Source organism: Pagrus pagrus (assembly GCF_965226575.1).
Source record: "Pagrus pagrus genome assembly, chromosome: 12".
In the NCBI taxonomy this organism is placed as follows: Eukaryota; Metazoa; Chordata; class Actinopteri; order Spariformes; family Sparidae; genus Pagrus; species Pagrus pagrus.
The window spans coordinates 7219609-7246508 of NC_140196.1; the positions used below are offsets into that span (position 1 = coordinate 7219609).

The 26900-nt window shown below is 44.7% G+C and overlaps 1 protein-coding gene across 2 annotated transcripts in view; it reads left to right on the top strand.

Annotated features, from left to right (window-relative positions):
* The window catches only part of LOC311267258 (neurocan core protein-like), a 48326-nt gene that overhangs the window by 19154 nt on the left and 2272 nt on the right, over positions 1-26900 (top strand). For both annotated transcript variants that reach the window (XM_084370218.1, XM_084370217.1), the window contains exons 3-19: positions 207-410; positions 2176-2358; positions 2916-3090; positions 3961-4088; positions 4547-4831; positions 5516-5659; positions 5766-5855; positions 5937-6094; positions 6182-6344; positions 9182-10387; positions 14397-14513; positions 20410-20523; positions 22961-23012; positions 23220-23326; positions 23498-23580; positions 25013-25157; positions 26113-26295. In XM_084370218.1, the coding sequence (XP_084226344.1) occupies positions 207-410; positions 2176-2358; positions 2916-3090; positions 3961-4088; positions 4547-4831; positions 5516-5659; positions 5766-5855; positions 5937-6094; positions 6182-6344; positions 9182-10387; positions 14397-14513; positions 20410-20523; positions 22961-23012; positions 23220-23326; positions 23498-23580; positions 25013-25157; positions 26113-26295 (3537 nt within the window). The remainder of the gene's footprint in view (positions 1-206; positions 411-2175; positions 2359-2915; positions 3091-3960; positions 4089-4546; positions 4832-5515; positions 5660-5765; positions 5856-5936; positions 6095-6181; positions 6345-9181; positions 10388-14396; positions 14514-20409; positions 20524-22960; positions 23013-23219; positions 23327-23497; positions 23581-25012; positions 25158-26112; positions 26296-26900) is intronic.

A 26900-nucleotide genomic window follows, 5' to 3' on the forward strand; every position in this document is an offset into this window, starting at 1 on the left:
AGCCTACAGCCTACACTTTCTATATAACTCCTCTGCTGCTCACTGCAGGTTACCGTACGGCATTTCTTCGAGTTACTCATGTCCGTCCAAAAATATTTATCTGCTGAATCCTTGTTTTCTTCCCTTGTGAGCAAAATGTCCTCCAACCTATTTAATTGCGTAATCTAATTATGTCCTCGCCTTATTGTTCGTCCTCTCCGCTGTAGGTGCAGCCTCCTCCATCGTGAACATGCGTAGGATCACCCATCCTACGGTGCAGCAAACGCTGGCAGGCAGAGCCGTCCTCCCGTGCGTCTTCACCCTCCAGACCAGCTCCTCCGGCGAGCCTCCTCACCTCCTGTGGACTCGTATCAGGCCACCAGCGGGAGGGCAGGGCGCTCCTCAGGAGGAGACTGTGCTTTCTGCTAAAGGTAAAGCAAAAGACGTGACGATCTGGTTTAGCCGCTGATTTAACACATACGTTACTTAACATTCGTACAAGCACCTAGAGAATACAATTAAAGGTGCACTAATTCATATTTTTATATTCACTCTGCAAATGACTTGAGTGCATGTGAAAGAAGCTGTTATCACCCGACTCCGCAGCTCTCATCATCTCAGAGTTTTTTAATGATTTAATCTGACGGCCTGAAGAACTTAACAAGCTGACTATAGCAGCTTGTGGAATTAAAATGAGATAAACCGTCTTAGCAGAGGTTTTTTTTTTCACTGTGCTTGTAAACGCTCCAAACCTCCCTGAGAGGAAGGATTTTAGCAAAGTCAAGGCTACGTAAAGATTGAATTCATCCATCGGGGGGCCTCTTAAAGTTTTGGTGCGTCTCAGTTCATTGGTTTGGTTTTAAGGCCCCGAATTTTACGACTGTTTTGGTTCGGCCTCACTGCGCTCATCAACCCCGTTTTCAGATGCAACAGGCGACGGTACACTACCTTTTGCAAACATAGGCCAGATTGAAGCCATTTATTGGAGCCAGTGTGCAGTCCATTACTTTAAACTGAACCACTCAAAGGAAATCAAATTACTGATCAAAGTTCCTGAAAACCTGGGTTGCATCTTTTTCTTCCAACATCAGACTGAATAAACAACAATCAAACGTTTGATAGAAAATGTTTAGCGGGGAAAAAAAGTAAGATCTTATTTATACAGAGCTCATCTCTCTAAAACTGAGCTCATCTGCTTCATCAGAACATTTCATTGACTGATAGTGGCCCAGAAACAGAAGCAAACAACCCACAGACGTCAGATTTTGATTCAGTCCTGGTCAGTCCACAGAAATACATGACATCGTGATGTGTCATGTGAACCTGCCCAGTCCAACGAGCCAGAGAAGTAAAGACAAAAACACAAATCTTTCATGGGAAATGACCAAACCACTAAAAGTAAGAGGCCGATTGACAAAATATGTTCACCAAGCCTTTACCCCGACTGTATCTATCTATTTATCAGTTTTATTTAACCTCGAAGGACCATTGAGGGGATTTACAATGGTCATGATGTAAAACAGGGCTCGTAGCGTAGCGTATGAGAAGAATACCTTGTACTTTTGCTGAAGTATTATTTTAATACCAGTAGTTTTACTTGAGTAATGTTTCAGTAGTGCAGCTGTAGTCGTACTTCAGTATAACACTGAGCGTCAGGTTCAAAGATGGCCGTTGTCTAAAACTGTCAGATATTTAGAATAACCAGTGATAAATAAGATTATATCAGAAGCTCAGTTTCTGCTTGGCTTCACAGTTCACTGCCGTGCAGACGGATGACTATTCCTCTTAACTAGGTGTTTTCATCCTGCAGTCTACGCACATCAAACTTGATATTGTACCCAAGTTTATTAGTTCAATTTATCTATGCTTCACAGTGTGCCTCGCAATAAACTGATGAAGATGCCACGAGGCATTTAGCATATTATTCCATGTACGTCAGAGAATTGCATTTTTTTCTGATTCAGCTCTGATTTATCGACTGTGAAGCAACAGCCTATTCTGTGAGCCGGTCCCGAGATGATTTTTCGAGTTGAGAGTTAGAAAGGAATGAAACAGAAGGTGGAAGCATCTGTATTAAAGCTTTATAGATGAAGAAAAACCAAAGCTGCGCCCGCCTCGCAGCCAATCCAGTAATCTAAAACCAGCAGGATGCCAGCAGACACTTTTAATGAAGAAACCTCTCTTTCTGTGCCAAAGGTGATGTAATCAAGGTGAATAAGGCTTTCAGCGGCCGCGTCATGCTGCCAGGATACACTGCCAACCCTCTGAATGCTACCATGGAGATCTCCAGTCTCCGCACCAACGACTCGGGCACTTACCACTGTCAGGTTGTCTGGGGTAACGACTATGAGAGAGACACTGTGCCCCTGGTGGTCTCCGGTAAGTTCAGCAGCTGCTGTCGTGAGAAATGTTTAATGCCACGAATCCCTGAAGGAAACATTTGAATAAGCAGAAAACAGACAGACTGAGCAGCAGCAACACAAGGAGACTTTCAAATTCTTCCTCCAGCTTAATTGATTTGTGTTGTTGCATTGCAGGCTTGTTGTGCGAATGCAAGATAGACACTGGCAGCTTTAAAGACAGGAGACCTGCCAACCCCCTTTACAGCTCTTTTATTTAATTAAACATTAATAATATTGTTTCACCCTATCAATATCATAATGACTGACTTAATTAATTGTAGCTTGCTGCGTTTTCTGTTTGTGTTGTTGTTGGTTTTCTAGTTTGCCACTTGAATACTGTGTAATTCTTTTAATCAAACAGTTTGGACTGAATACCAATGATCATTTTTCTGCGTTCATTGGTTGAAATTTAGGCATAGTTCGAGACTGATCTGTTTGTGGCCACAATGACATGTTTATTGATTACGTCCCACTGATTTATTGATTTTAAACTTGGCTGTTGGTGTGTCTCCATGGCTGTGTTCGCCTGTGTAGGTGTGGTGTTTCACTATCAGACTCCCAGCGCCCGCTACGCGCTCTCATTTACCGACGCCCAGCGGGCCTGCCAGGAGAACTCGGCTCAGATGGCGACACCGGCCCAGCTGTGGGCAGCGTACTATGACGGCTTTGCCAGCTGTGCAGCCGGCTGGTTGGATGATCAGACTGTCCGGTGAGGAGACGTTCAATAACTTCCTTCTGCTTGTCACATGCTCGTAGTGTCGCTCGCTAGTTGCGGTTGAGTCCTGCCCCGTTTTAAAACATTATACTTGTGACCAATTAAGATGCAGATTATTTACCTGATTAACTGATTTGGGATTAGATTGACCAGAGTGCAGCCTTTCATATGAGACCCATATAAAGCTACAGGCAGCAGCTGGTTAGCTTAGCTTAGCACAAAGACTGAAAACAGGGGGGGCAGCTAGCCTTCCTCTTTCATTTTTTATATTTAAGTTCTTGTACATCTTAAACACGTGAGATATAATGTGTAAGTGAGATTGAGAGGCCAGGCTGGGTTCATACTGACTGTACAAACATGACACTGGTATCTCAATGAGGGCAGAGAATAAGTTTATTTCTCAAAATTATGAATTATGAATCAACCCCCAACAAATCTATTTTGAAGACTGCTATCTTTGTTATCACACCTGCTATTTCTCTAATATGAAGACATTTGCTTTGTTTTCTGTACTGTTTGTTCCCTTGTCTTGGATCATCTGCTGTCTCAATTAATATTCAGTTCTTCTGTTTTGTCACCTCATCTACTTCAGATTCATGTTCTTCTTTTTTCCAGCTATTGTTTTTCTTTTCCTTTTAATTGTATTTTAATTTATTCCAATCCATCGCCCTTTAAAAAGAGAATGCAAACAAGACTTTGTTCATAAATGACATTTAAAGTCTTGATGAAAATGAAACGCCGCCGTGTGTCAGCTGAGATAATGTTCATGGGGTAAAACTTCCACCTGACATTGCTACTTATGTCCTGTGATTAATAAAAATGAGGTTCATTCCCAATATGACTCCCACATGGTCGTCTCCACAGCTATTCTGTCCAGCTGCCAGAGCTTGGTTGCTATGGACACAAGGAGTACTCCGCTGGAGTGAGGAATTATGGGAAGAGGGACCCGAAAGAGCTGTTTGATGTGTACTGTTTTGCAAAAGAGCTGGATGGTACAAACACACACACACACACACACACACACACAGACACACACAAAACACATCAAAACGTGTTACAGCTTCCAGCTTTGACTGTTTGCATCATATTCTGTTACAACATGAAAGGACAAGTCGGTTCTGCTCCGTTCTTTTTCTAACTTTCAATAGATCCAGTAAAAAAAAAGACAAAAAAAACCCTTTCTTTTTCTACAAAAGTGTTGTTTTTAAAGATCTAAAGATTTATATATCTTCACTAGCAACCTATGGGCTTTGGGCTGAGTGCCATGGTCATGGTAGGAAACATAGTCAGAAACTATTGAGAGATGCACAAATTTGTTGAGAATATCAAACACAATATCACCGACCTTCTTCACATACAGTGTTAAAACCATGTGTCTTCCTGCTTAAAAAAATCTGACAGGCGTCCTCTGCTTCTTGACACGCTCCTGTCTCTTGTCCTCCTCGTCCAGGTGAGGTGTTTCACTCCTCGGTCCCAGGCAGACTGTCTCTGTCCTCGGCCTCGGACCGCTGCGTGTCCCTCGGGGGGCAGCTGGCCACGGTGGGGCAGATGTATCTGGCCTGGATGGCCGGCCTGGACAGCTGCGCCCCAGGCTGGTTGTCTGATGGCAGCGTCCGCCACCCGGTGGCGTGGGCTCGCCCGGACTGTGGAGGGAGCCTGCCGGGCGTCCGCACCGTCGCACCTAACACTACTGCTGACAACGCCACGGCGCTGTACGATGCTTACTGCTACAGAGGTATGGTACAATGAGAGGAAAACCACTGAAAACCACCAATACATGATGATATTACTGCCATCTCCCTCCTAATCCATGCTGTTAATGTAGTACCAAAGACAATAAATGTCATTTGCAGCTAATTTCTGATCCACATTAGGCGCGTTTACACCGCAGGAACTTTCCCCAGGGACTTGGACTTGTTCCACCGCAGGGACCAGAGTCTAAATTAAGTTCCAGTGACATTATTTTAGGCCCCAAAAAGTCCCTGCTCAGAGGGTAGTGCTTTGCCAAAAGTACAGGATCTTTGGGAGCGAGGCTTGCAGCCGAACACTTCAGATACGTCGAGACACAGAAGAAAGTTAGACAAGTTTACCTAATCTTTAGACCATGATGGAAACTTAGACAACAACAGGCTGAAGGAACCTTTTAGTTTCCTTGAAAAGTTATAGGTACCTTGGGAGAAAATGCAGCTACTGTCTGTTCTTTTACGTCAGGTCTCTGTGAAACTGTCGATCTGCGGGTTGACAGAAGGAGTTGGAGAGAGAACGAGAGGACACGATGTGTTGAAGTGAAATATCTAGATGTTCAGCTTTTGTTCTCTATTTGTTGACTGCTACTTGCAAATTCCTCTGTAAAGCTTCGAGACAAACTCGACAAAATCCTTCAGCGATTGGCATCTGAACAGCAAATCCCTTTTTCTAGGTAAAGTGAAGGATTCGGGCTCCATCTCTGAGATCTACACCTCCCTGTGGAAGCCCTGGAGCTACCTCACAGCCTCAAGTGACGCTGAGTCCGCTGGGACAGACAATCCCGGCGGGACTGCGCTGCAAACCACCACTGCCAGAGGTTTTTTACATTTTTCTACGATTTGATAGAAGAGCATCAATAACCTGATGAGTGTACACAAGTACAGTAAGATTGAACAAATGTTTTTGCAAATACGTCCCTTCAGGGTCCTCAGATGGAAGTGATCTTTCACCTTCAAACTGGACGGGATTGGTGGACCTCGAAGAGGAGGCCTCCCTTCACAGCACTGACGCTTGTAAGGCTGGTTTCCAATTATGTATCATTATCAAAATAGAGTGTAGATCTGCGATAACAATCCATCTGACTGTGTCCTCAGCCTCAGACCCCTGGTCCTCAGAGTCTTCAAAGTCATTCGTGACCCTCCAGATCATCCCAGGACAGAAGCTCTTAGACTGGGGAGAGCCGCTGGAGCACGGCCCGGACTCAGAGGAGTTCCTCCGGCCACCAGTCCAACCCACTGCTGCTGAGAAGAAGGTTGGTCTTGGGTTTAGCTTTTAAAAAACTGAAGCAGCATCACTGGACCAGCTAAGTTTCTGTCCATTCACTTGTTCGATATTTCAGGTGATCTCAAAGATCGTCAAGTCCATTTGGAAGCCTTGGAACTACCTGGCGGGGAGCGAAGACGAGGAAGGAACCCAAGCGCCGAGCGGACCAGCAGCGGAGGAGGTGACGGCCGTGAAAAAGACGGATGAGGGATCGAACTCATCCAGGGCATCATCACCAGGTGAGTTGATTTATCCTGTTTCAAATGTGTAAACTAATACGGCCGATCACGGCAGCGAGAAAACAAAAAGGGAATAACAAAGAAAAAACGTCACAACAAAGGCCTGATGGCAGCGCATGTGTGTGCGCATGTAGAGAAGTCTGTACATATTTCTGTCGAGGCACTAATTGGCTCAGCTCTGTGATGTTGGGGAAGCATCAGTTGTGAAAACACAACGGGATGGTACGTTAATTACAGTACAAACAAGCCCTTGGAACGGGGTTCATTAGAGGAACACGGCGTTATTAAGGGATAAAACTGGGAGAGCAGAGGCCTCGGCGCTCTGGCATACGCTGAGCAGAGCGTGTCCAGAATCAATTCTCTCTTTCTGTAGGAACAGCAGAAACTGGCTTGAAGTGAGGTGACAAATTGAAGTCACACTGACCTTTCGCTGCAGTTCAGCCTGGCTCTTCTGGAGGGTCACTAACAAGCTGTGATTGACACCAGCTGTGACAGCTGACGAGCTCCAGCTGGACGCAGTGATCTCCCTCACACCGGGAACGTATGGAGATAAAATCAAGTGAACATGTAGAATATCAGAATTAATTTTATACAGTTTTATTCTTACCAGTTTATGGTGAATAATGGGATACAGCATGACCATATAACAAAGCAGGGAGTTTGGGTCGATATTTAAATATGCTGAAATTGCCAACCCAAATTTAGTGAAATAAAAAACGGATTTTAAAAATGTCCATGGCAGGAAATTAGTTTTCAAACTTTCAATTTTTTCTGAGTGGGACTGGGGGGACAAGGCCTCGGACAAATTGCCCCTCGGATTAATAGAATAAATCCAAGAATGTGAAAGTGAATAAAAGACATATAAAGTGTATAAAAAGGGTCATCAAAAATCAGAATCTAGATCTACATCACAAAAGGAGAAGGTCTGGCACCAAGTGGAGTGAAATCTGGACTCACATTTCTTCTTCTCGGGAAAGACTGAATCTATTTTCAGCAGCAGACTGAGCAGAGTGGGCTTGAGAGACGAGGGGACGCACGTCAGTCAGGGTCGGTCGTGTCCACCGCTTGCCAGGTACATCGACACATATCCTGAAACACCCATTTGATTTGTTACACTGTGAGATTTTGAGATTTACAGGAAAAAATGTGACCAATTGGGACCACGGCAGGAGAACAGGGTTAAAAATAAGAAGACTCTATCAGGAGTGTTGGCAGGAATGGGCGTCTCCGCTGACACTCGCGTCTTCATTAACGCTTGTTTGTGACCCGTGGGCAGCTCTTAAGGCTGGTCAGGCTACAGTCGGTACCTGGTAGTTAAAAATACATTAGCCACTAAGTTTTTCTGTACGTTCCAGCCAAACGCCAGATGTTTGTTTAGGTCATACTTGTACCCCTTGAATAGCTTCCTGTTCGTATACCTACACTATAAATTATTCTTAAGTTGCTCAATTATCTCCTAACTTCACATCTTTTCCGTTGTACCTCCATGTTTGTACCGTTGCGTCCTCTAAAATCGTAAAATTACACCGTAAATTGAGAATAATCTGTATATAAAGACATTCTGACCAAAAATCACAGTGTGAGGTTCGGAGCACAGCTGAGGCCATTTTCCTACGTGATGCCCATTATTAACTTTCAGGCACATGCATTATGTTTGGAAACATCGGGGTTGCCTTCAAACGCGGACGCAGGCAGATGATAGATAAAAAGTGATATCCGACTCATCGGCCTCGTGTCTGCGGGGTCCAGCAGGTTTACAGCTATTTATGTTCTGGCTGTGGATGAAAGTGGTTTCCAAACGGCAGGCATCTCCGCTCAGTGTTTGTTGAAACTGTGTAACAGGGTTGTTGATTCAATTCTGAGGCAATATGTGAAGCTGCGGTGGTCTTTAGTTTCATTCTGTTTCGGCTGACAGTGTGTGTGTGTGTGTGTTTGTGCGTGTGTTTTCGTCTCTATGCGTGTATCCAGAGCTTTTAGACTTTCACCCACGTATCTTTCCTCTACTTATGTTCCCTTTAGTGAGCATTTGCTGTTTTTAATGACGCATTTATTGACATTTTTTTGCACCAATGTCTGTCAGTCAGCCTCAGGTTTTAGCTTGTCTTTTGTGACCATATATTGTCATGTACTTTGAAAGTGTCTTTGAGCCACAGTCAGTGATGGACATATTTGAGGGGCAGGGGTGAAATAAACGTAGAAATAGGCAGCAGCTGCATGCGGCCGTGATACACTTACAGTGAAATGAAAAGGCACCCTAGAGGTCACTTTATCATGTTTTATCTACTTTTCAAGAGGGCACTTTTCTCTTCGAGCACGGGGGGCACCAGTGGCCACGTCGGATAATCTTAAATCTCTCAGACTGATACCTTCGGAGAGCGGGGTTCAACTCTACTGTCCCTCTGCAGCACTGTTACCCAATGCTGCGTTCAGGTCGTATGAAACAATTCAGTCTAGCTCACCGGTCTCACTGCTTTTGTAATAAAACAGCTTTCATTACTTCATCCGTCGCTTATTTAAACTGTTAGCTGATAATAATGTGTTACACTCCGTAGAGGGAAACGTTCTGCACCATTCAGCCCTTTGCTTGTCCACGGAGGTTTGCATGCCGCTGTTGATAATACTGAAGTGTAGACGATGCTGGTACAGCTGACAGATAGCTCAGACAGCTCAGAAGTGTTTGTTTTGTTTCCCTTGGCAAAGCAGAGAGAATCCATAAGATGATTTTCTACTTTGTTCGTCACTCTTGGCTTTCCCTTTTGCACTGTTCTCGCTGTCTGCAGTTATTGCTCTCCTCCTGACTCCCCTCTTTCTTCTCTTTTTCTTTGTGTCCTCCGCAGGTTTGTTTTCTTGGGGAAGTTCATGGTTCACCGATCCCACGAGGGAAAACTCTGCAGCAGCAAGTGAAGAATCACCCACTCGTCTGGCATCTACTCTGGCCGCCTCCAGTAACTCAATGACTACAGAGAGCACCAAGAGCTGGGAGAATTCAGAGACGCACATGTCCACCGCCTCCAGCTCTGCACCTGAAATCACCTCGTCCAGCGGGGATACCTGGGTCCGCGTCGAATCGGAGACAACGACCCAGTCGGGCGACAAGAGGGGGGAGACGGTGACGTCTAGAGCTGGTAGAGGCAGAGGAAGAGGGAAGAAGAACCGAGGGGAGGACAGGAGCAGGGGGGAAGACAAGGATAAAGGGAAAGGAGAAGACGAGGGGAGCGGAGAAATCACCGGCGCCGAAGCAAAAGGGGAGATCCAAGTTTCACGTCGACCAGTTGGAACGAGCAAACCAAGAGAAAGATCCAGAGAAAGATCCAGAGAGAGGGGTCACAGGAAGGGACAGACCACCACGACCACGGCCACCACAACTAACGCCACTCCTCTGGAGCTCACAGTGGTGACCACAACTGCGTCAGAAAGTGCTGACTTATCTACGTCTGAGTCCCCGTCAACTTCACCAGTACAAACCCCATCGCCATCAGTCTCACCAGATCTGTACCAGTCCCCCTCCTCTTCTCCATCACCATCGCCATCTGCTGCTGCGTCCACGTCCCCGTCCCCATCCCCATCTCCATCTCCATCTCCATCCTCTCAACCATCCACATCTCAATCCCTGCTCGAATCCCAAACGCCCTCCCCATCCCCTTCCTCCTCCCCATCTCCTTCCCCATCCCCATCCCCCTCCCCATCCCCTTCCTCCTCCCCTTCCTCACCTCCATCCAATTCCCAAACCTCAACCAACTCACCTGCACCCTCATCAATCCCTTCCCATTCCCCATCTCAAACGGTTGGATCAGGAGAACCAGCCCCGTCTCCTCGCTCAGACAGCTCCACCAACCCCCTGACATCACTTAACTGGGTCCCAGTGGAGAAAGCAGTCCTGAACAGCTCTCTGGATTATCCTCCAATACTGTCGGGACCCCCAGATGAGGAGGAGCCCGCCTGGTCTCACGCCGTGGGCTCGGGGGCCCTGTTACCTGGCAACATGGAGGAGGAGAGCAAAGGAGGAGGGGTCAACATCAGTACCATCACTCTCAGCCCAACAGGTTAGCACTGTCTGTTTTCAGATGCCCAGTCATCCTGTGTGCGTCCATGTATCTGCATATTGATTTTAACTAATCCACAATGAAGACATTATTCCACAAAAAGCACTATTTTAATTTGGGAGCCTCAAAGGAACTCGGGTTTTGTTTTTGTAGTTAATTGCTGAGATCTGTGAATTGTTGGAAAGAGTCCGATGGGGCAGGAAACAGGAGCAGTCAGATCATCAGACAAAAGGTTTTAAACAAATCCCCAGGGTGAGCAAACCGTATCTGGGATGAAAAACAAAGGCAAACTGAGCAATTATCACCCACATTGTCAGTTGTGCATACATATTAGTGATTATTGTTGACATTTGGGATACTTTAGCTAACATTCCCTCCAAATGGATCAGATATTCTGTCTAAACTGTTGTCTTTTATCACGAGTTATAGTAATGTGGTCACTTTCTAAACGTTACACTTACCAATCCGCTAGTAACATTACAACACAACTTTCTTGCCGTCTTACCGGGAGTTTGATGGAGGGTCTAGTGGAAACACTACATGTTAGCTTGATGCAGGAGCTGGATGTGGTGGGAGCGGTTAGCCTTTGCCACAAGAGGAGACATTTGTTTCCTGGTAACTCGTTGTAGTTATATGTTGTGTCTTCTTAGCTGTCGTGCTAATATTAACCTCTGGAAAACCTACGTAGGTTCTTCACTGAGGACTAGACGTCTGGAGTACTGCATGCAAGGGGCTAAACTAGCTAACAAACCAGAGGCTGTCTGCTCGTTAAAGGAGACATATGATGTCTGCTCTGATTGGTCAGCTCACACATGCCTGAGCCCGCACCGCTCACTGTGTCTCCAGTTGGCTCCGTCATGTTTTCAGTTTCCAGGTAGCTTCACTTCTGTCGTTAATACTACTGATGAGGCGTTTCAGGAGCAGTTTTCCCTGTGGGAGAGAGGAGCTACCTTTGACTCAGACTTTGGGCTTTTTAACTTTTAAGACCTTTTACATGCACAAGAACATTTATAAAACTCTGAAGTAAAGAAAAAACAAAAACGCACAATAGATCTACTTGAAAGTAAAAGTTTAAATCTTGGTAATATTTTTATCCACTTTCTTGCTGAGAGTCAAACGAGTAAATCGATACCACAGTCGTGTCTGCCTATTAAGATCGTAGCCAGTAGCTGGTTAGCTTAGCTTAGCTAAGGACAAAGACTGGAAACACAGGGAAACAGCTAGCAAGCAAGCTAGTTAGCAAAATCTACCTCTCAGGCTATAAACTGTGTTGTGCAGCAGAAAGGATGTGATGAGTAAAGTAATGATTTATTGAAATAATTTAACTTTTTACAGTTGATAACTGGCCCAACACTGTTTATAACCTGATTGCTTAACTCTCTATACTCTTTGTGACAATTTGGCTGCATGTCTCAGAAAATATTTTGGTAAGTACTCGGTTTTCATAACCGGCAGAAATGAACACAAACGAAAATAACCATCCTTAAAGATTGCCTTTTCCGTTTCCTCCTCTGACCTTGCCAGTGGCATATTTATTCAAAAAAATTCAGTGTGTATTCCCCGGGCTGCATACCTTTTATTCCCGCCAACATACACAATCTGTTGATTAAGCCTACAGCCCGGTGTATCTCAGTGAAGCTCCTGGCTGGCTGGTTTACTACTTATTTTCTGCTTGATAATGAGAGCCCGTGCTGGAAACATCCTATTCGAAAGCCCCGTGGGCATCACGCTATCACACAGTTCTACGGTGATTTATTTCGCTCCCTTTGAAAGCGGCTCATGTCTGCCGCATCCGTTGCTGAGCCGACTGCTCGGGGTGTGTGGAGTCCGCGGATGGAAAACAGCTGTAAACTGTATCGACAAGAAGCCGAGGGCAACCATCTGGGCTGTCGGTGTACAGTATGAGGGCTGAGTGATTGACTGAGACCCTGGAGTCATGCAGGCAGAAGGCCGTAAACACACAAACACACAGTGATATCTTTGCTACACAAACAGAACGAGGCTGTCGCAGGAGATTCGACCAGAATAATAACTTCCAGCTTACATCTCTCTCTCTCTCTCTCTCTCTCTTGTGCACACTCTCTGCTTCGGTGCAGTCCCTTGTGGATTGGTTTCATGGCGGTGGTCAGTATTTCCACTCCTGACTGGATCACAGAGCACTTCATCAGTCAGCTCAATCAATGAAAGAGAAGAGAAAAAAAAAAAGGAAACAGCTCAGGTTGCATTCAAGGACCTTCGGTACCACGGCGTATTGTTCTCACACACGTGCACAAACGGCACAGGTGCTATCAACTTTCTTTCCACCGTCTGATCTTTCTTTTAAAGATTTTTATCGCGCCACCTTCTCTGCAACATTTAAATTGCAGCCGGTTTCTTTCTTCCCACCTTCACAAAAATGCCAACACCGTCTGTGAGGTCGAAAGTGCTTATCCGGAAATCATAATTCCAAAGTAAACCATATTGCCGCCGTATCTCTGGCTGCGATTACTCAAAGCAAAAGCTGTGTTTGATGTTCGGATTAATACTTTGAGGTATCCCAGCGTTCCCGTCCTATCTCTGTAAACTTATTAGCTGGATTTTGCTGTTGCCAGCTTATTGTTGTTGTTTGTGCCGGTGGTGTCGGCCGCTGTGCAGGGCAAGGGACAGTCCTCTCTGTCAGCTCCTTCTGCAGGCTATTGATTTTTCTGCACCACTCGCTTTAATGAACGGCCAATCGCACCGGGTCTATCTTTCACACGCACGCACGCACACACACAAACACACACACACACATATTGCACCAGTAAATCTGCTTGTCATAACAGTTGATTTTTGTCAAGGCGTGCGATGACCTTGACTGATGCAGGGGGTGCAAGTGCGCTTGGGCCCGGACTGATGTACATTAAATGAAATGCATGGCTGGTTTTAGCACCTGACTTCAGCAGAATTCAAACCCCGAGCAGGGGATTCGCTCGCAAAACTTAACATAAATCCATAGAGCTGATGCTATTGAGAGATCTCCCTCTGTGGCGCTGGAGCGCTTGTGATTGAAAACCGTCAATCTCGGTTTTTTTTCTCTTCGTCCCTGAACCCAACGTGCTGGTGATTCAGAGGGTGTGAGCTTTGTGATGTCTCCTTCTGCTTAGTTATTGGACAGGATCAAGCTCAAGGCTAATCATAGCCAAGGTATTGATTTTCGTTCATCGCGCCGTGTAAATACAAACCTACACACACACACATCGCCAACCTCACACACACCACCACCCCCCTCCCAAGCAGTCCTCAGTGTCAGGGAGCGATGGCAGAACAAAGACTCCCACAGCCGAGCCTTTGCGGCCGGGATGAACGAGTGGTGGTTTTCAAAGACCTTAAGTTGCTATAATGAGCGGCTCAGGGGAGAAACACGTGGTAGTGTGTCAATTGATATGGAAATGTGTAATTGTGGAAGGGGACCACACACACGCACACATTTAGGGGGTGAATAGCGGGGCCGAGGCGCTCGCCGGGAGGTCTGCTCATTTCTGTTGAGGATGGCTAATGTCTGAAGTTCTCACGCTGCCCACTACGCCCGGCGAAGCGAGCCAAGGCCTCGCTTTCCATATGGTAACCATGACAACTGTGGCTGTGAGTGGATGGCGGGGTTGAGGCTCTCCGGCTTCTGATCCCTTTGAAAAGAGGCAGAGTGTGAAATGGATATGCGTGTGTTGTATTGGCTGAGCTGCGACGATGGAAAATTGGGGTGCGGCGTTTCTTCTGAGTCACACATTGATTTTATATTTGTTCACAATCTGGGCAAGGAGGGAGGGAAATTGCTTGTAAGCCCCTCCAACTTCAGGGGATCACCACGGGAACGCACATTTTAAGCTTTGTTCGGGCGGCGAGTCGAGATACACCTGTTTCATCCTCGGCTAAATGAATGGCATTCGCAAACTGGGAAAAAAAAACAACATTCTCCTTTGCAGTATCACTAATTAGCCTTATTTTGAATCCCTAAATTCCCCCTCCACCCCCATCCGTCTGTCTCTTTCAGTGGAGGTGGAGCCCTGCGTGACAAACCCGTGTCTGCACGGAGGAAAGTGCCTTCCTCAGGGAACGGGCTACAGCTGCTACTGCCCACAAGGATACGCTGGGGAGAACTGTGAGATTGGTGAGTGATGCTCACACACACGCACACACACACTCGCACATCCCACACAGACACACACGCGCACGCATTGCATCCACACAGTGGCATAATAAAGCTGGCCCCAGCGTCAGTCTGCTCACATTGACGTTGAGGCTCTCCAACGGCTCATTGGCAGGTCAAAGGCCGAGCTGTCCATCACATCGAGAGAGGAGGTTGAATGGAGGCTGGGGTCAAAGGTTAGGGTCACACTGTTAGAGTGTGGTTATAGCAATGATCCCTCAAGGTCAAACTATTGGTAGCTTTCACTTCCGAGGTTTTTTTTTTCCTCACAAATCAAATTCCTGGCTTTAAGTAGCATCATGTGGTGAAGAAAAATTAACGATCTATCTACAGTCTCCTGAATTTTTAAGTCAAATTGATTTCTTGTCCCCCACAAAACACCTAAAGGTTTTGGACTCAAGTCAAAGCCTCTCTTACTTTCATCATGACCAGAAAACTAAATCGTTTAATGGCGGAAATCCCAGACTCGGATCAGCAGCACAAACAAATCAATTGTTCCCCACCCGAAGGCCTTTCCATGCCCACCGAACTTCATAGAAATCCGTTCATAGGATTTTATGATTTGCTGCTGACAGTAAAACTAACAGAGGGAGAAAACACGAGCTCCCGATGCAGGTATAAAGATGGTGCTGATCACTGCTGTTTTGTGATGAGGTTTGAGATAAGATGGAGGAGGTAAGGTCGTGTTGAACAAAACCGACTGTGACCTGCGTGAGCTGTGAGACAAAGAGGAACATTATCTGGTCTCAAAATCTCTCAGATCAATTCTTCTTTATCTACATGTAATTTCCTCTCTCTTTGTTTGCAGCAATTTCTCTTTTGTCTCTGCTTCTGTGCTTCTGAACAGAGGTGAGACTTTCATTATTGCTGTGGTGGTTTCAGAGGGGCCAGATGTGCTCCACGAATAAACATCTGCAGAAAAATAGATGAAACTGTGTCGGGAGCGCTCCAAAATTTGACCGCCGCAGTTTGAGCGATTTCCAGTCCATTTGTATTTGGCATAAACAGCAGATGTCACTTACGCTGACTTAAATTGGTGGCTGCATGGCGGCATGTGAACCAAATATTATGTGGAACAACAAAGCAGAGTAAAGTTTTCATTCTCACTGAAGTTGGATGAGTCCACGAGGCAACTATAAGGACACAGCGGGAAAACGATATCGCTGGGGTCACTTTCAGAGCGATTTGATGAGCGATAGAAGCGCCAATTAAAACTCACAGGGCCTCATTTCACAACTTATAAAAACGAAATGCTTATATAATGTAATATTAGGCTGCAAATGAGGCATAAGAAATGAAATTTTACCTGAAATACTTCGACAAATGGTCTTCGGCGCTGTCTCTGAAGATTGTTTTGTCTTTACTGATGTCCTATTTGACAATCACCAGGTCAGTTGATGTTAAATCATCAAAAAAATACAAAGTACACACAAATGATGTGAATAAAATGTATCTTCAAGAGATGACAGCTCTCTTACCAAGCTCCTGTCAGCTTTTAGGAGTTTTTTGAATCCACTCCCGTCTGGGGGTTTTGTGTTTCTCTGTGCAATTTAAAAAAGTAACAGGTCATTAAAATCCATTTTCCTTTGCTGCCGACACGTTATCGTTCATCAGTGTGGATGCTCACATCATTATCTTTATAGTTAGCGTTATGTAGTCCTTGGTGTGGACGACCCTTATTACACACTCTTTTAAAAAAGCTTTTAAGTGGCTGAATTGACAGAATAAAGGTGTTGTCTTAAAAAAAACGTGAAAGCTCTAAGAGATCACATTTAGTTTCAACACGGCATCTCAACTACGGTTTCTGCTTTCAGAGAGTCAAAGTCATACCTGCTGCCTCGTGAGTCACTTGCACTCCACGCTTTTTTGTTTCACATTTTTTCGCCTTTATAAATGCCTGATAATGTAGAGCCCGACGGGAAACGAGAGACGAGGGAGTCGAAAAAATTCCAGGACCAAAGAGTTTCTGTGGTATTCACCTTGATCATTCAGCTACCAGTTCACCCACTGCACTCCATTTAAGATGAAATGCTAAAAAAATGCAGCCATGAACCACTCACAAAAACTCATTCATTCCATTTCCACCTAAATGTCTTGCTTAATTCATGATTTAAATGCCACACGGAGCCATGACTCACTCACATACTTGTTACTTCTCAGGACTTGTGCTTGATTCACAGAGGACAGCGTTATTAGTAACGCCTGTGAGCTTTCCACTGTGTCAAATCAATATCGGCTGTGTTAAAGGCTCTTTTGAACTGCCGTTCATTCTTCTGTTGCACCTGTTAGGGTTGTACAAGGTGCAGCTTTATCACTGTTTTCCGGTCCATGTAGTTTGATGACATCGTATAACTCGCAGCACGGCTCTGTCCGACTTTAACTTGGGCAGCGGTCTGATCAGAACGACTGAAAACACCAACTTAACAAGTCTTTGGCTTGTTTTTTAGTTTCAGCTCATATTTAATCCCATCCTGAAGTCTTTACAGTATATTCTGACTTCAAAAAAAGTATAATTTTGTCAACCCACGCTCAATGACAAATATGAAATTAAAGAAATGTGTCACATTGTTTTAATATCTGTGCAAACTGCAGCTGGTGTTTGAAGTCGGTGAGGCTCCTTTAAACAGGATTTACACATTCATGCGATGAATACCTTGTTTTTCCAAATATTTAATTTTGCTGGATTATCCAACAGCAGACATTACATACCAATACTTTCTGCACCTCCAACTTTTAAATCCGAACTGTGCCTCTAACGCAGTGGCAGTTTTGAAGTGCGAGCTCCGGCGTGTTCCTCCGCGTCCCCAAAGCTGCGACACCTGCACGGAGGAAACTGTCGCACTTTGACACGCAGATATAAATCTGTCTTAAGGGTCCTAATTTGTTCCCAAACATATGCTCAGCTCATTAAGCAACCACTCCTCAAGGAAGAGAGCAGTTTATTAATAAATGAACCACATACGCACTCGTCGGCGTTCGCGGTCCCATTTCCGGCTGCGAACACCTTGACACCACATTTAGAGCTGAGTTTTGTTGCGGCGTCACAGAAATGCGGACGGACAGACAGGCAGGCGATCAGACTGACAGGCAGCAGCTGATGCGTGGGTATGCTGCAAGGCTTTGTTATGGATTTGCAGAATTTGCAGTATTATCTCTCCGAGGAGCAGCTTCCCCTCTGCATAATGGATGAGAGGGACGAGGGGATCAGACTTTTTTTATATCAAACAACAAAGAGCTGCAGTGATTTTAATGGGCAGGGGAAGTTGGCGGTGTGTGTTTAACTGTGAACCAGCACATCTGGAGGTCCCTGAAGGTCACGCCAGTCATGATTAACTTGGCGGAGTTTCGTATTTTATATCCGTGATGATTTTTTTTTTTTAAACTACATGTGAGGTTTTTGTGTTTTCAAACCACTTAGCATGTATTTTGCTGCGAAGAGTCTGAGCTAAGTAACTTCATGTTCCCGGAGGAGGCATTTTCTCCACTGTTGAGAAAATAAAAATAAAGCTTCTCCATCACTTCGCAGGAAATCCAGCCTCTTCACTTTTCGGCTGAGCACACTGATGCATGATTTTCAGATGAATTTCTCGTGCTTAAACCTGCAGAGATTATCTCAAAATTTGAATCAAGGCGTTTGGCTGAGTTGCACCCACACGGTTTCTTTTTTAATCTTTCGGAAATCAAAGTTTGATACATTTATGTATTAAATTACTAATCCTTTATTCATATTATCACGGTTGTTTGTACAATTTCAACTTAGTTTAGTTACTTTGAAATAGATTTAACTCTAACACCTTCCACATTCTTGTTACTGCAAATTTTCAAATTAGATGCTTTAAAGGATAAGTTCACCTAAAAATGAAATTCGTCCATTATCCACTCACCCTCGTGCTGATGGAAACTCAACTCCACAAAACATTTCTGGAGCCTCACAGCAAAACAGTGTTGCAGCAGAAGCAGACGGGGATGTTTAAAACATCAAAAAAAACAACAGAAAAAGCTCCACACAGCTCGTCCAGCGTAATCCAAGTCTCCAGAAGCCCTGTGATCCTGAATTGATTTGCAGAGACGTTATTTACACTTTTTTTTTCAAGCTGAAATCTTCACTGGAGCTGGTAAGCTAAAAGCGTTTGGGATCTTGGTGCTTCTGGAGACTTGGATTACATCGGACGAGCTGTAAGGAGCCATTTTATGTATTTTCCAGATGATTTTTTTTTTGTTTCATTGATTTAGCACAGCTGGCCTGTTGTTTCGATAACATTTTAAACCAGCTCCCCATCTAGTTGCAACACTGTTTTGCTGTGAAGCTCCAGAAACGTTTCGTGGACGACTTTCCGTCAGCGTGAGGGCGAGCAGATAATGACTGCACTTTCCTTTTTTGGTTAAGCGTATCCTTTAAGTGATTTAAGCTATTTCTTCAATAAGAAAAGTGACATTTGAAAAACTCTCAAACCACCTATGCTCTTAAATTGCTATTTAATCTTGCAGACTGATTAAACAGAACATTTGACTGATCACAACTTTGAGCCCGCCGGAGGAGTAATAAATCATATTAGCATAAATCTCTGATCTGATTTCAGTTCCGGTATCTGTCCTCAAAAAACATTTCCCTCATTTTCCTTCATTAATCTTAAAAGAGCTGCAGTCTCTAAACAGCCTCTGCTGTCAGATTAAAGTCAAATCAAACCTTTAACATTTTGAAGCCAAAGCACAAACAGTTAAAGCTGAGAAGATTGGATCTTTAAAAACAGATGGAAAAAACAATCTTACAACATACTTTACTCATAAATCACAGTTAAATCCGGATTGAAAGCGAAAGCTCGCTATTCAAACACTCAGTGTTTAGGAATAAGTGTCTGAAAAGTCTTGTACGAGGCTAAAGGTCATTCTAGTTTGATCTGTCTGACACATTTAGCTCTTCACAGCCGCTGACCTTTTTCAGTGGCGAGCTTCTTTTTTCTCAGAACTAAGTAACCGTTAAGATCTGAGGAAACACTTTTCGCTAAGTTTGAACTTATAAGTAGCTTTCTTTTTGCTCCCTCGCTGTGACTTTTAAATGGATTTCTTCAGTCCTGGGGTATATCTGTTATTCAGGGGTCCAAAAAAAAACCCCACAGTGGTGAAAGGAGATTACATGCTCTCCATTTACAATGATAAAGTGATACTTTATGGATCCCCGCAGAGAAATGTTCCTTTTCTGCTTGTTCTTTTCTCCCAGAGAGAGGTTAGAGAGCACAGTTAACGCAGTAGCACAGCCGCCCTGGAGCTGATAGGGTATCTGATGTTGCTTAATGCCTCTTCTGCAGGGTGGACGGCTGCCAAAAATGGGGGCTTGTACCCAGATCCGATGGTCAGGTTCACCAAAATTTATGTCTGTACTTAAAGGGAAAGAAATGCAACCGGCTGCTTTCCATTTCTCGCTCATGCAGCCTTTTGTAAATTGGGACAATGGAGAGGAAACAAAGGAGATTAGACATACATCAAGTCAACCTTAGGCTCTGGAAATACATAAAAAAAAAGGATGTAATAACACTTGAAAAGCTTTTAGAGTGTCTTCCTGTGCGAGAGAATGGGGACAAATCAGGAATGTAAAGGGGATTAGGCTGTCTGCATTCTCCTCACACCCTGTTTGAATTATGATACTGTACTCACCAACATGGATGCATTTCCACTCTCTTAACCAGGCCTAATGACCGGCTCGTTTTGTGTCGGAGCTTGAATGGCAGCAGACGCCCACACGCTCTCTCCCTCTTTATGAACAACATCTCCTCAGCAGAATACATCCTTTTAATTTGAACCCTAATGAGATCTGCAACCCGCCGCCTGTTTTTTTTTTCCCTCTCTCTCTCTCTCACAGACGTAGATGACTGCCAGTCAGAGCCATGTGAAAATGGAGGCACTTGCATCGACAAGATTGATTCCTTCCTCTGCCTTTGCCTGCCGAGCTATGGAGGAGACACGTGTGAGAAAGGTGAGAGTGAGAATACAACACGCGCACAAACACGGAAAGATGAAGATTACTCCCAGCTACGTGAGGGTGGGATCATCACGCATCCCCCCTTTTCTTCATACGAGATGTTATTGGGCCGCGTACCACCAATAAATCCAGGTCGCTGTTGTTGTTGTGTGCAGCCACAGCGCTGAGCTTGTTAAGATTCCCAGTCATCTGACGCTAGCTGTAAAAAATGTTTGTTGCAAACTGCGCCGGTGGAAATAATCCTGATCAGTGTGCAGCGTGTGTTACGGCCGCACGTCAGGACACAATATCACAGAGATGCATCTCTCCGCAGTTATCAGACGGTGTATCTGTGTGTGTCACGGCGGCTGCTGGGTGACGGATACACACCGAAACTCCTGCAGGCACACGACACGCACACTGCTCTCCAAGCATCAGTCAGCATTCGCACGGTTTTCAGTCGGCTTCCCACATCCATGAACACACCCGTACGTCTGATGTGTGGGTGCGATAGCGAGGCTGCTTTTTTGTGGCTCCAGATTATTGCCGTGTTTGTACTTTAGAGGTGCCCTGTGGAGTTTTGTAGTAAACAAGCAAAAGCTGTGTTTACATTCACTCTTCCTCGAGGTCAGACAAACATGTTGAGTGTGTTTTCCTCTCTGTGTAAGTACGTTCATTGTTTATGTTCACGTTTACTGGCTTGCAGTCTTCTTCTATGCTTTCGTTGGTGCGCTGCCACGCTTCTTTGTGCGCTAACGCCGTTTCAATCAGTAAAATAGCGTGAAATCCATGACAGGAAACAAAGTGGGTTTTTTTCTTCGGGGTGGCCAAGTCATGACCCGCCCCACTCTGCCTCTAATTGGTTAATAAGTACTCATTGCCTTCGCTGGTTGGGTTGGTTTGGTTTTGGCAGAGCCCCTGAGTAAGGAGAGCCGTGTCACCACTGTTCACTCCAGTGGACCATTTTTTCACAGCAATGGCGCATCATGGAGCATCATTTTTGCATTTATTGATTACTAATTACCAATACCTGGTGTTCCGTCTTTATATATTCATGTATTCCTGAAAGTATTTGAGGTCTGAACCACGTGATAATCAGCATTTTGCAGTTGCAGTGGCTCTCTCTCCTCAAGGGCTCTGGATTTTGGGCTGGCATTAGGAGTGAGATTGGTTCAGGTTTGGGTAAGAAAATCAGGGTACATCAGTCAATCAGAGGCAGAATAAGGTGGTTCGCGCCTTCACCATCCTGGGAAAGAAAAAAATTGCCCTGACAGGAACATTATGTTTGCTAAATGGCACTACTAGTGGTCAAAATCAACACAGGTGTAAAGGGGACACTGAGACATTTTGTTTCATGATCAGGCCTACGGTGTCCTTACCTGTGGAGGTGGAGGAAGTAGATACATTTGTTGATAATACGGACCAGAAAGAGTTACTGTTGCCAAACTTTTTCTGTTAACGTAGCATTTTTCAAAACAGTAGATACAGTGTTTTTGTGGGATAAAGTAAAATGAGAAAGAGGGAGATAAAAAAGACAGAGTATAGATATTTTTTATAAAAACAGTTAGAATTAAATGAACAATCCACAAAACAACATGTATAAAATCAAGAAAAACAAAAGGGTTTCAAGATTTTTCAAGGAATAATTTGACATTTTGGGAAATCTGCTTATTCGCTGTCTTAGCATTAATTTGTGAGATTTAGAGGTGATGTTCGGCTGATTACATTTCCTTTGAACAGATCCAAGCTAGCTGTTCCCACCTGTTTGATAGTGAGAAAAAAAAGCCAGGCAAAACAAGCAGCAGGATGGCTTTTTCTGCAAAATACAAACCAGGCTAAGATGGCAATGAACTGACAAGTGATCTCATGTGGAAATCAAAGAGGCAGCAACCAACCCTCTGATTCAGGGTACAAGGCAACACAATAGAAAATGAGGCAATCTAGTCTCATTGTCATGAGTTGTAGACGTGTGTCTGTGTGGTAGGTGGCACTCATCACCCCTCATACCATACACTGAGACCAACATGCACACAAGCGCTGATTCATCACCTCACTGGTTTCAGCCACCTCCAGGTCCAGAGCTGTCCCCCGCATGTGTGTGTGTGTGTGTGTGTGTGTGTGTGTGTGTGTGTGCGCAGTAGGAGTGATAGTAATGAGAATTAATGAATATCTAACCTTTGCAGTTATAAATGAATCCGCAGCCCTCGGTGTTATTAATGAATACTAATAGTGCACAGCGAGGGCCACGTGTGCTGTGAATTGAAAACGAGCCTGTATAATTACAGTTCAGGTGTTTAGCCTCTCAAGATGCCAGAGTCATAGATTTTAGTCTTTATCTGCCAAATGAGAAAGAGCTTCCTCTCTCGCATAACTACGCTCGCACGTACTGTAGCGTTCATGAAACATCGTGGCTCCTCTCATTTCCCCTCCTCTTCCCCCTTCGTCTTTACAGACATCGAAGGCTGCGAGCACGGTTGGAGGAAGTTCCACGGCCACTGCTACAGGTAGGAATGATGAAAAACTGCGCCGTGCTGTTAAAATTAATGGAGTCACATTATATTTACCTGCGACCACAGGTGCCTTATCTATCTGCATTACTCCTTTATACCCTGGAGTTACTCGTGACACACTTACCGCGGCGCTCTGTTCCACTTAATGCTGTCTGGCAGCATAATATATGAAATATGTCTTTTCGTAACGTTCTCCCACAGGTACTTCACCCACAGACACACCTGGGAGGATGCAGAGAAAGACTGCAGAGAGCACAGCGCCCACCTCAGTAGTGTCATCTCCGTCACAGAGCAGGAGTTTATCAACGGTACGTGTGTGTTTCTCTCAGTTTGGTTTCATTGGGATGTACGCGACGGGGACGAGGCCGAGGGGGGAAGCCACTAATAATAAAATGATAAAATAGTATAGTTGATGAGTGTAAAAAAGGTTTGAGATGCTGTATCTATGATTCTTAGATGTGCACTGTTGTTTTTTACAGGTCTGGGTCACGACAACGCCTGGATCGGACTGAATGACCGCACCGTGGAGGAGGACTTTCAGTGGACTGACAGCAACGATCTGGTCAGTGATTCCTTGTGAATACTTGCTGCCATGTGAGAATTCAATCTCTCGTTTAAAGGAGACCTACTGTGCTTTTTATATTTTTATTTTCCTCCAGTGTTTTATATGTTCTTGTCCATTTAAAAGAGCTTGAAAGGTCCGCACCAACAGAAGCTCCTCTCTCCCACAGGAAACACTGCTCCTCAAATGCCTCCTCAGTAGCCCCGCCTTTAATTCTGTGACATTGTGACATCACACTACATCACCAGGTCACATATTTGCATAATATATGCCTGGCAGCTAGTTTGACACGTAAGAACAGATTCAGCACAGCTGCTCTGATGTTGTAAGCGATACTGGCTCAGGCGTGTGTGAGCTGGCCAATCAGAGCAGACTGGGTATTCAGGAGGAGGGGCCTTAAAGAGACAGGGGCTAAAACAGAGCGTTTAAGACAGAGCTTTTATTGACTGAAAACTCAGATAATCTGCTCCATCAGGGCTGTGTTTAATCAGATTTGATAGATGTCAGGCTTCCAATATTAGCAGACCAGACAAGTGACATCAGATTTTGTATTCAAATCATAATTAACTTGATTAATATCAAAGCAAAAATATGTTATCCATCAAATTATATGGCTAAAAAAATGACCCTCCTTTTATTTCTTTAAATAAAAAACTATTAGATTACTTAGACATCCCAGATTTAGCTCAGCGGTTCTCAATCTTATTCGAGTCACAACCCACCAAAGAAAACAGGTTGGTGTTGACTGTCCTGCACCCGCCCACACAGCACTGCAACATTTAACACACAACATCCTGAAAGTGGCAAAATAAAAGTGTGCGTGTGCACGAGTTCTGATTTGACACACACACAGTCTCACAAACACACTCAATAAAATCTATTTTAAGGAAAATTATATCCCTGGTGCAAGCACTGTAATATAAAACCCATTCCCCAGTCTAAAATATGTCATTTCACAACCATCTGGCGACACCTGGAAATTAACTTGCCACCACCTTGGGAGTTTCGACCTACAGGTTGAAAATCAATGGTTTTGCAAACCCTGAAGTTTTTTTGTTTTCTTTTTCTTTCCTTTTCCTACAATAGAAATATGTGACATCACCTTTTTTCCAACAGAGTCCCACCCACTTCGAACCAGTGAGGAAAGCTCAAAATGAAGAAATCTCTCCTGACAGAGTTTAAGATGAAAGCTAACTTTAGCAGAAGACTTTGTATTCATAACGGACTCTGTTGCTCATCGTGGGGAAACTGATTGAGAGCATTTCTTTCCATCACCTTTAAAGCTGTTCATTTTCTATCATTTTTTTAATCAAGCCTCAAAATCTCATCCTCAGTCTTCATCCTCTTAGAGAAGATTGGAGATTCCCCGTCTGACGGTTTCTGACAAATGAAAGTAAATGCGGCTCAATCCTGTTGTTTGCTGCCGCTGCAGGTATACGAGAACTGGAGGGAGAGCCAGCCGGACAACTTCTTTGCCGGAGGCGAGGACTGCGTGGTGACCATTGCCCATGAGGATGGCAAGTGGAACGACGTGCCCTGCAACTACAACCTGCCCTACATCTGCAAGAAAGGCACAGGTACCGTGGTGCTGCTGGACTGAATGTGTGACCAAAAGTGCGAACAGACTTAACACCAAAGTAACTTCCTGTTCCTTCCTTGTTTGACACATTCAGGTCCAGTATGATTTAATCAATTCACGAGGAGAGCCTCTTCATACAGTCTGGCTGCTTGTGTGTTATGTCTGACCAGCTGGCCACCTGTTAGTCATCGGTGCTCATCATCGGTGCTTGTGCTCCTCGTGCAGACAGGATTTCTCTCTCGGTGGTTGGTCGGTCAGACCACAGTAGTTGTTTGGCATCTCTCGCACTTTTTCTCCATTAAAGGTCGCCGCAGCAAAAAGGCTCCAAAAATTGACAATGAACACAATCTTAAGTGAAGATTGTGATTCAATCTCAAGCCTGTATTGATTTTCGAGAGCAATATCAATCTCAATCTTCCTCTTATTGCCGTCTCTCCCTCCTTAGGGCTCCCTTACACTCGTCCAGCCAGCAGAACTGAAGTTGCGCTTATTGCCAATTACTGCCTTGTTCACACAAATATGATCTGAAAAGTCCTCTGAGCCGTTTTTGCCAGGTTTTCCTAATACTCACCCACACGGACTCGGCCGACCCGCATGTGAATGCGGTAATGAGATCATTGCGTGAGGCGAAGAGGGCTGAAGACGCAGAAGCAGAAACAGAGGATGGTCAGGAGGAGTTAGAAAAGGGAAGGAGAAAGATGGAGGAGGACATGGAGAAAGGGATTAAGTAGTCTGAGAGTGTTTGTTTGTCTGGCTGCGGTCTCATGCCTCAGTGGTTTGGCTGTACTCCCTGTCTACTGCAGAGACCCATTACCTCCTTCTGGCCTCAACACTCAGACACAGACACAAGGCTGCCATCTAGAGGCAAAACACACCTGCAGTGTTGTCACTCGACATACAATATGGTCAAAAAGACACTATATGTGACATTTTTGCTATGTTATTTCCTGCAGTGTTGTGTGGGACCCCGCCTGCAGTGGAGAACGCCCATTTGATAGGTCGACGGAGGTCACACTATGACATCCACGCAGTGGTACGTTACCAGTGCGCCGAGGGCTTCTTCCAGCGCCACATCCCCACCGCCCGCTGCCGGGCCGACGGGAGCTGGGAGAGACCGAAGATCATCTGCACAAAGTGTGAGTGCTCAGTATTATTTATTGATGTGATCAGTTTTTGACTGCTTTGATATCCTTTTACTGCTTCGTGTCAGTTTTGGGGATCCACACTTACATTTCTAAACCTTCTGTCAGGTCGTCGTTGCAAATGATTATATGGTTTTTACTCTGGTTTCCTGGATACATATGGCCAAATTACTGGTCTCTGATGGTCATACAGTATCCAGAGCAGCTGTCAGTACATTTATTGGCGCAGTAAAACAGAAAAAATGTCTTTTAATCACTGAAAAAAATGATCAATTCGAAGTTAGAGGTGCCACAGTGGCCAAGCGGTCAGGGCCACTGTTCATGTTTTAAGTCATAGAGGGGATTTTTGTTGGATGTGACTCATCTTCTCGCTCTCATTTCATTTCCTGCCATCTTTCTATCGTAGACTCACTACTGAAGGCATAAAAGGGAATAAAAGTGCAAACTAGTCCATTCATGCATGATTAAATCAGAAAGTAATATTCTCTGTTCAATGTTTGTCATTACTCGTAAAGCGAAGAACCATTAACTTCCGTATATGTTATTTTGAAGGAGTTATATATACAGCACGCCCACCACCGTGGTATAAAAAGTGATTC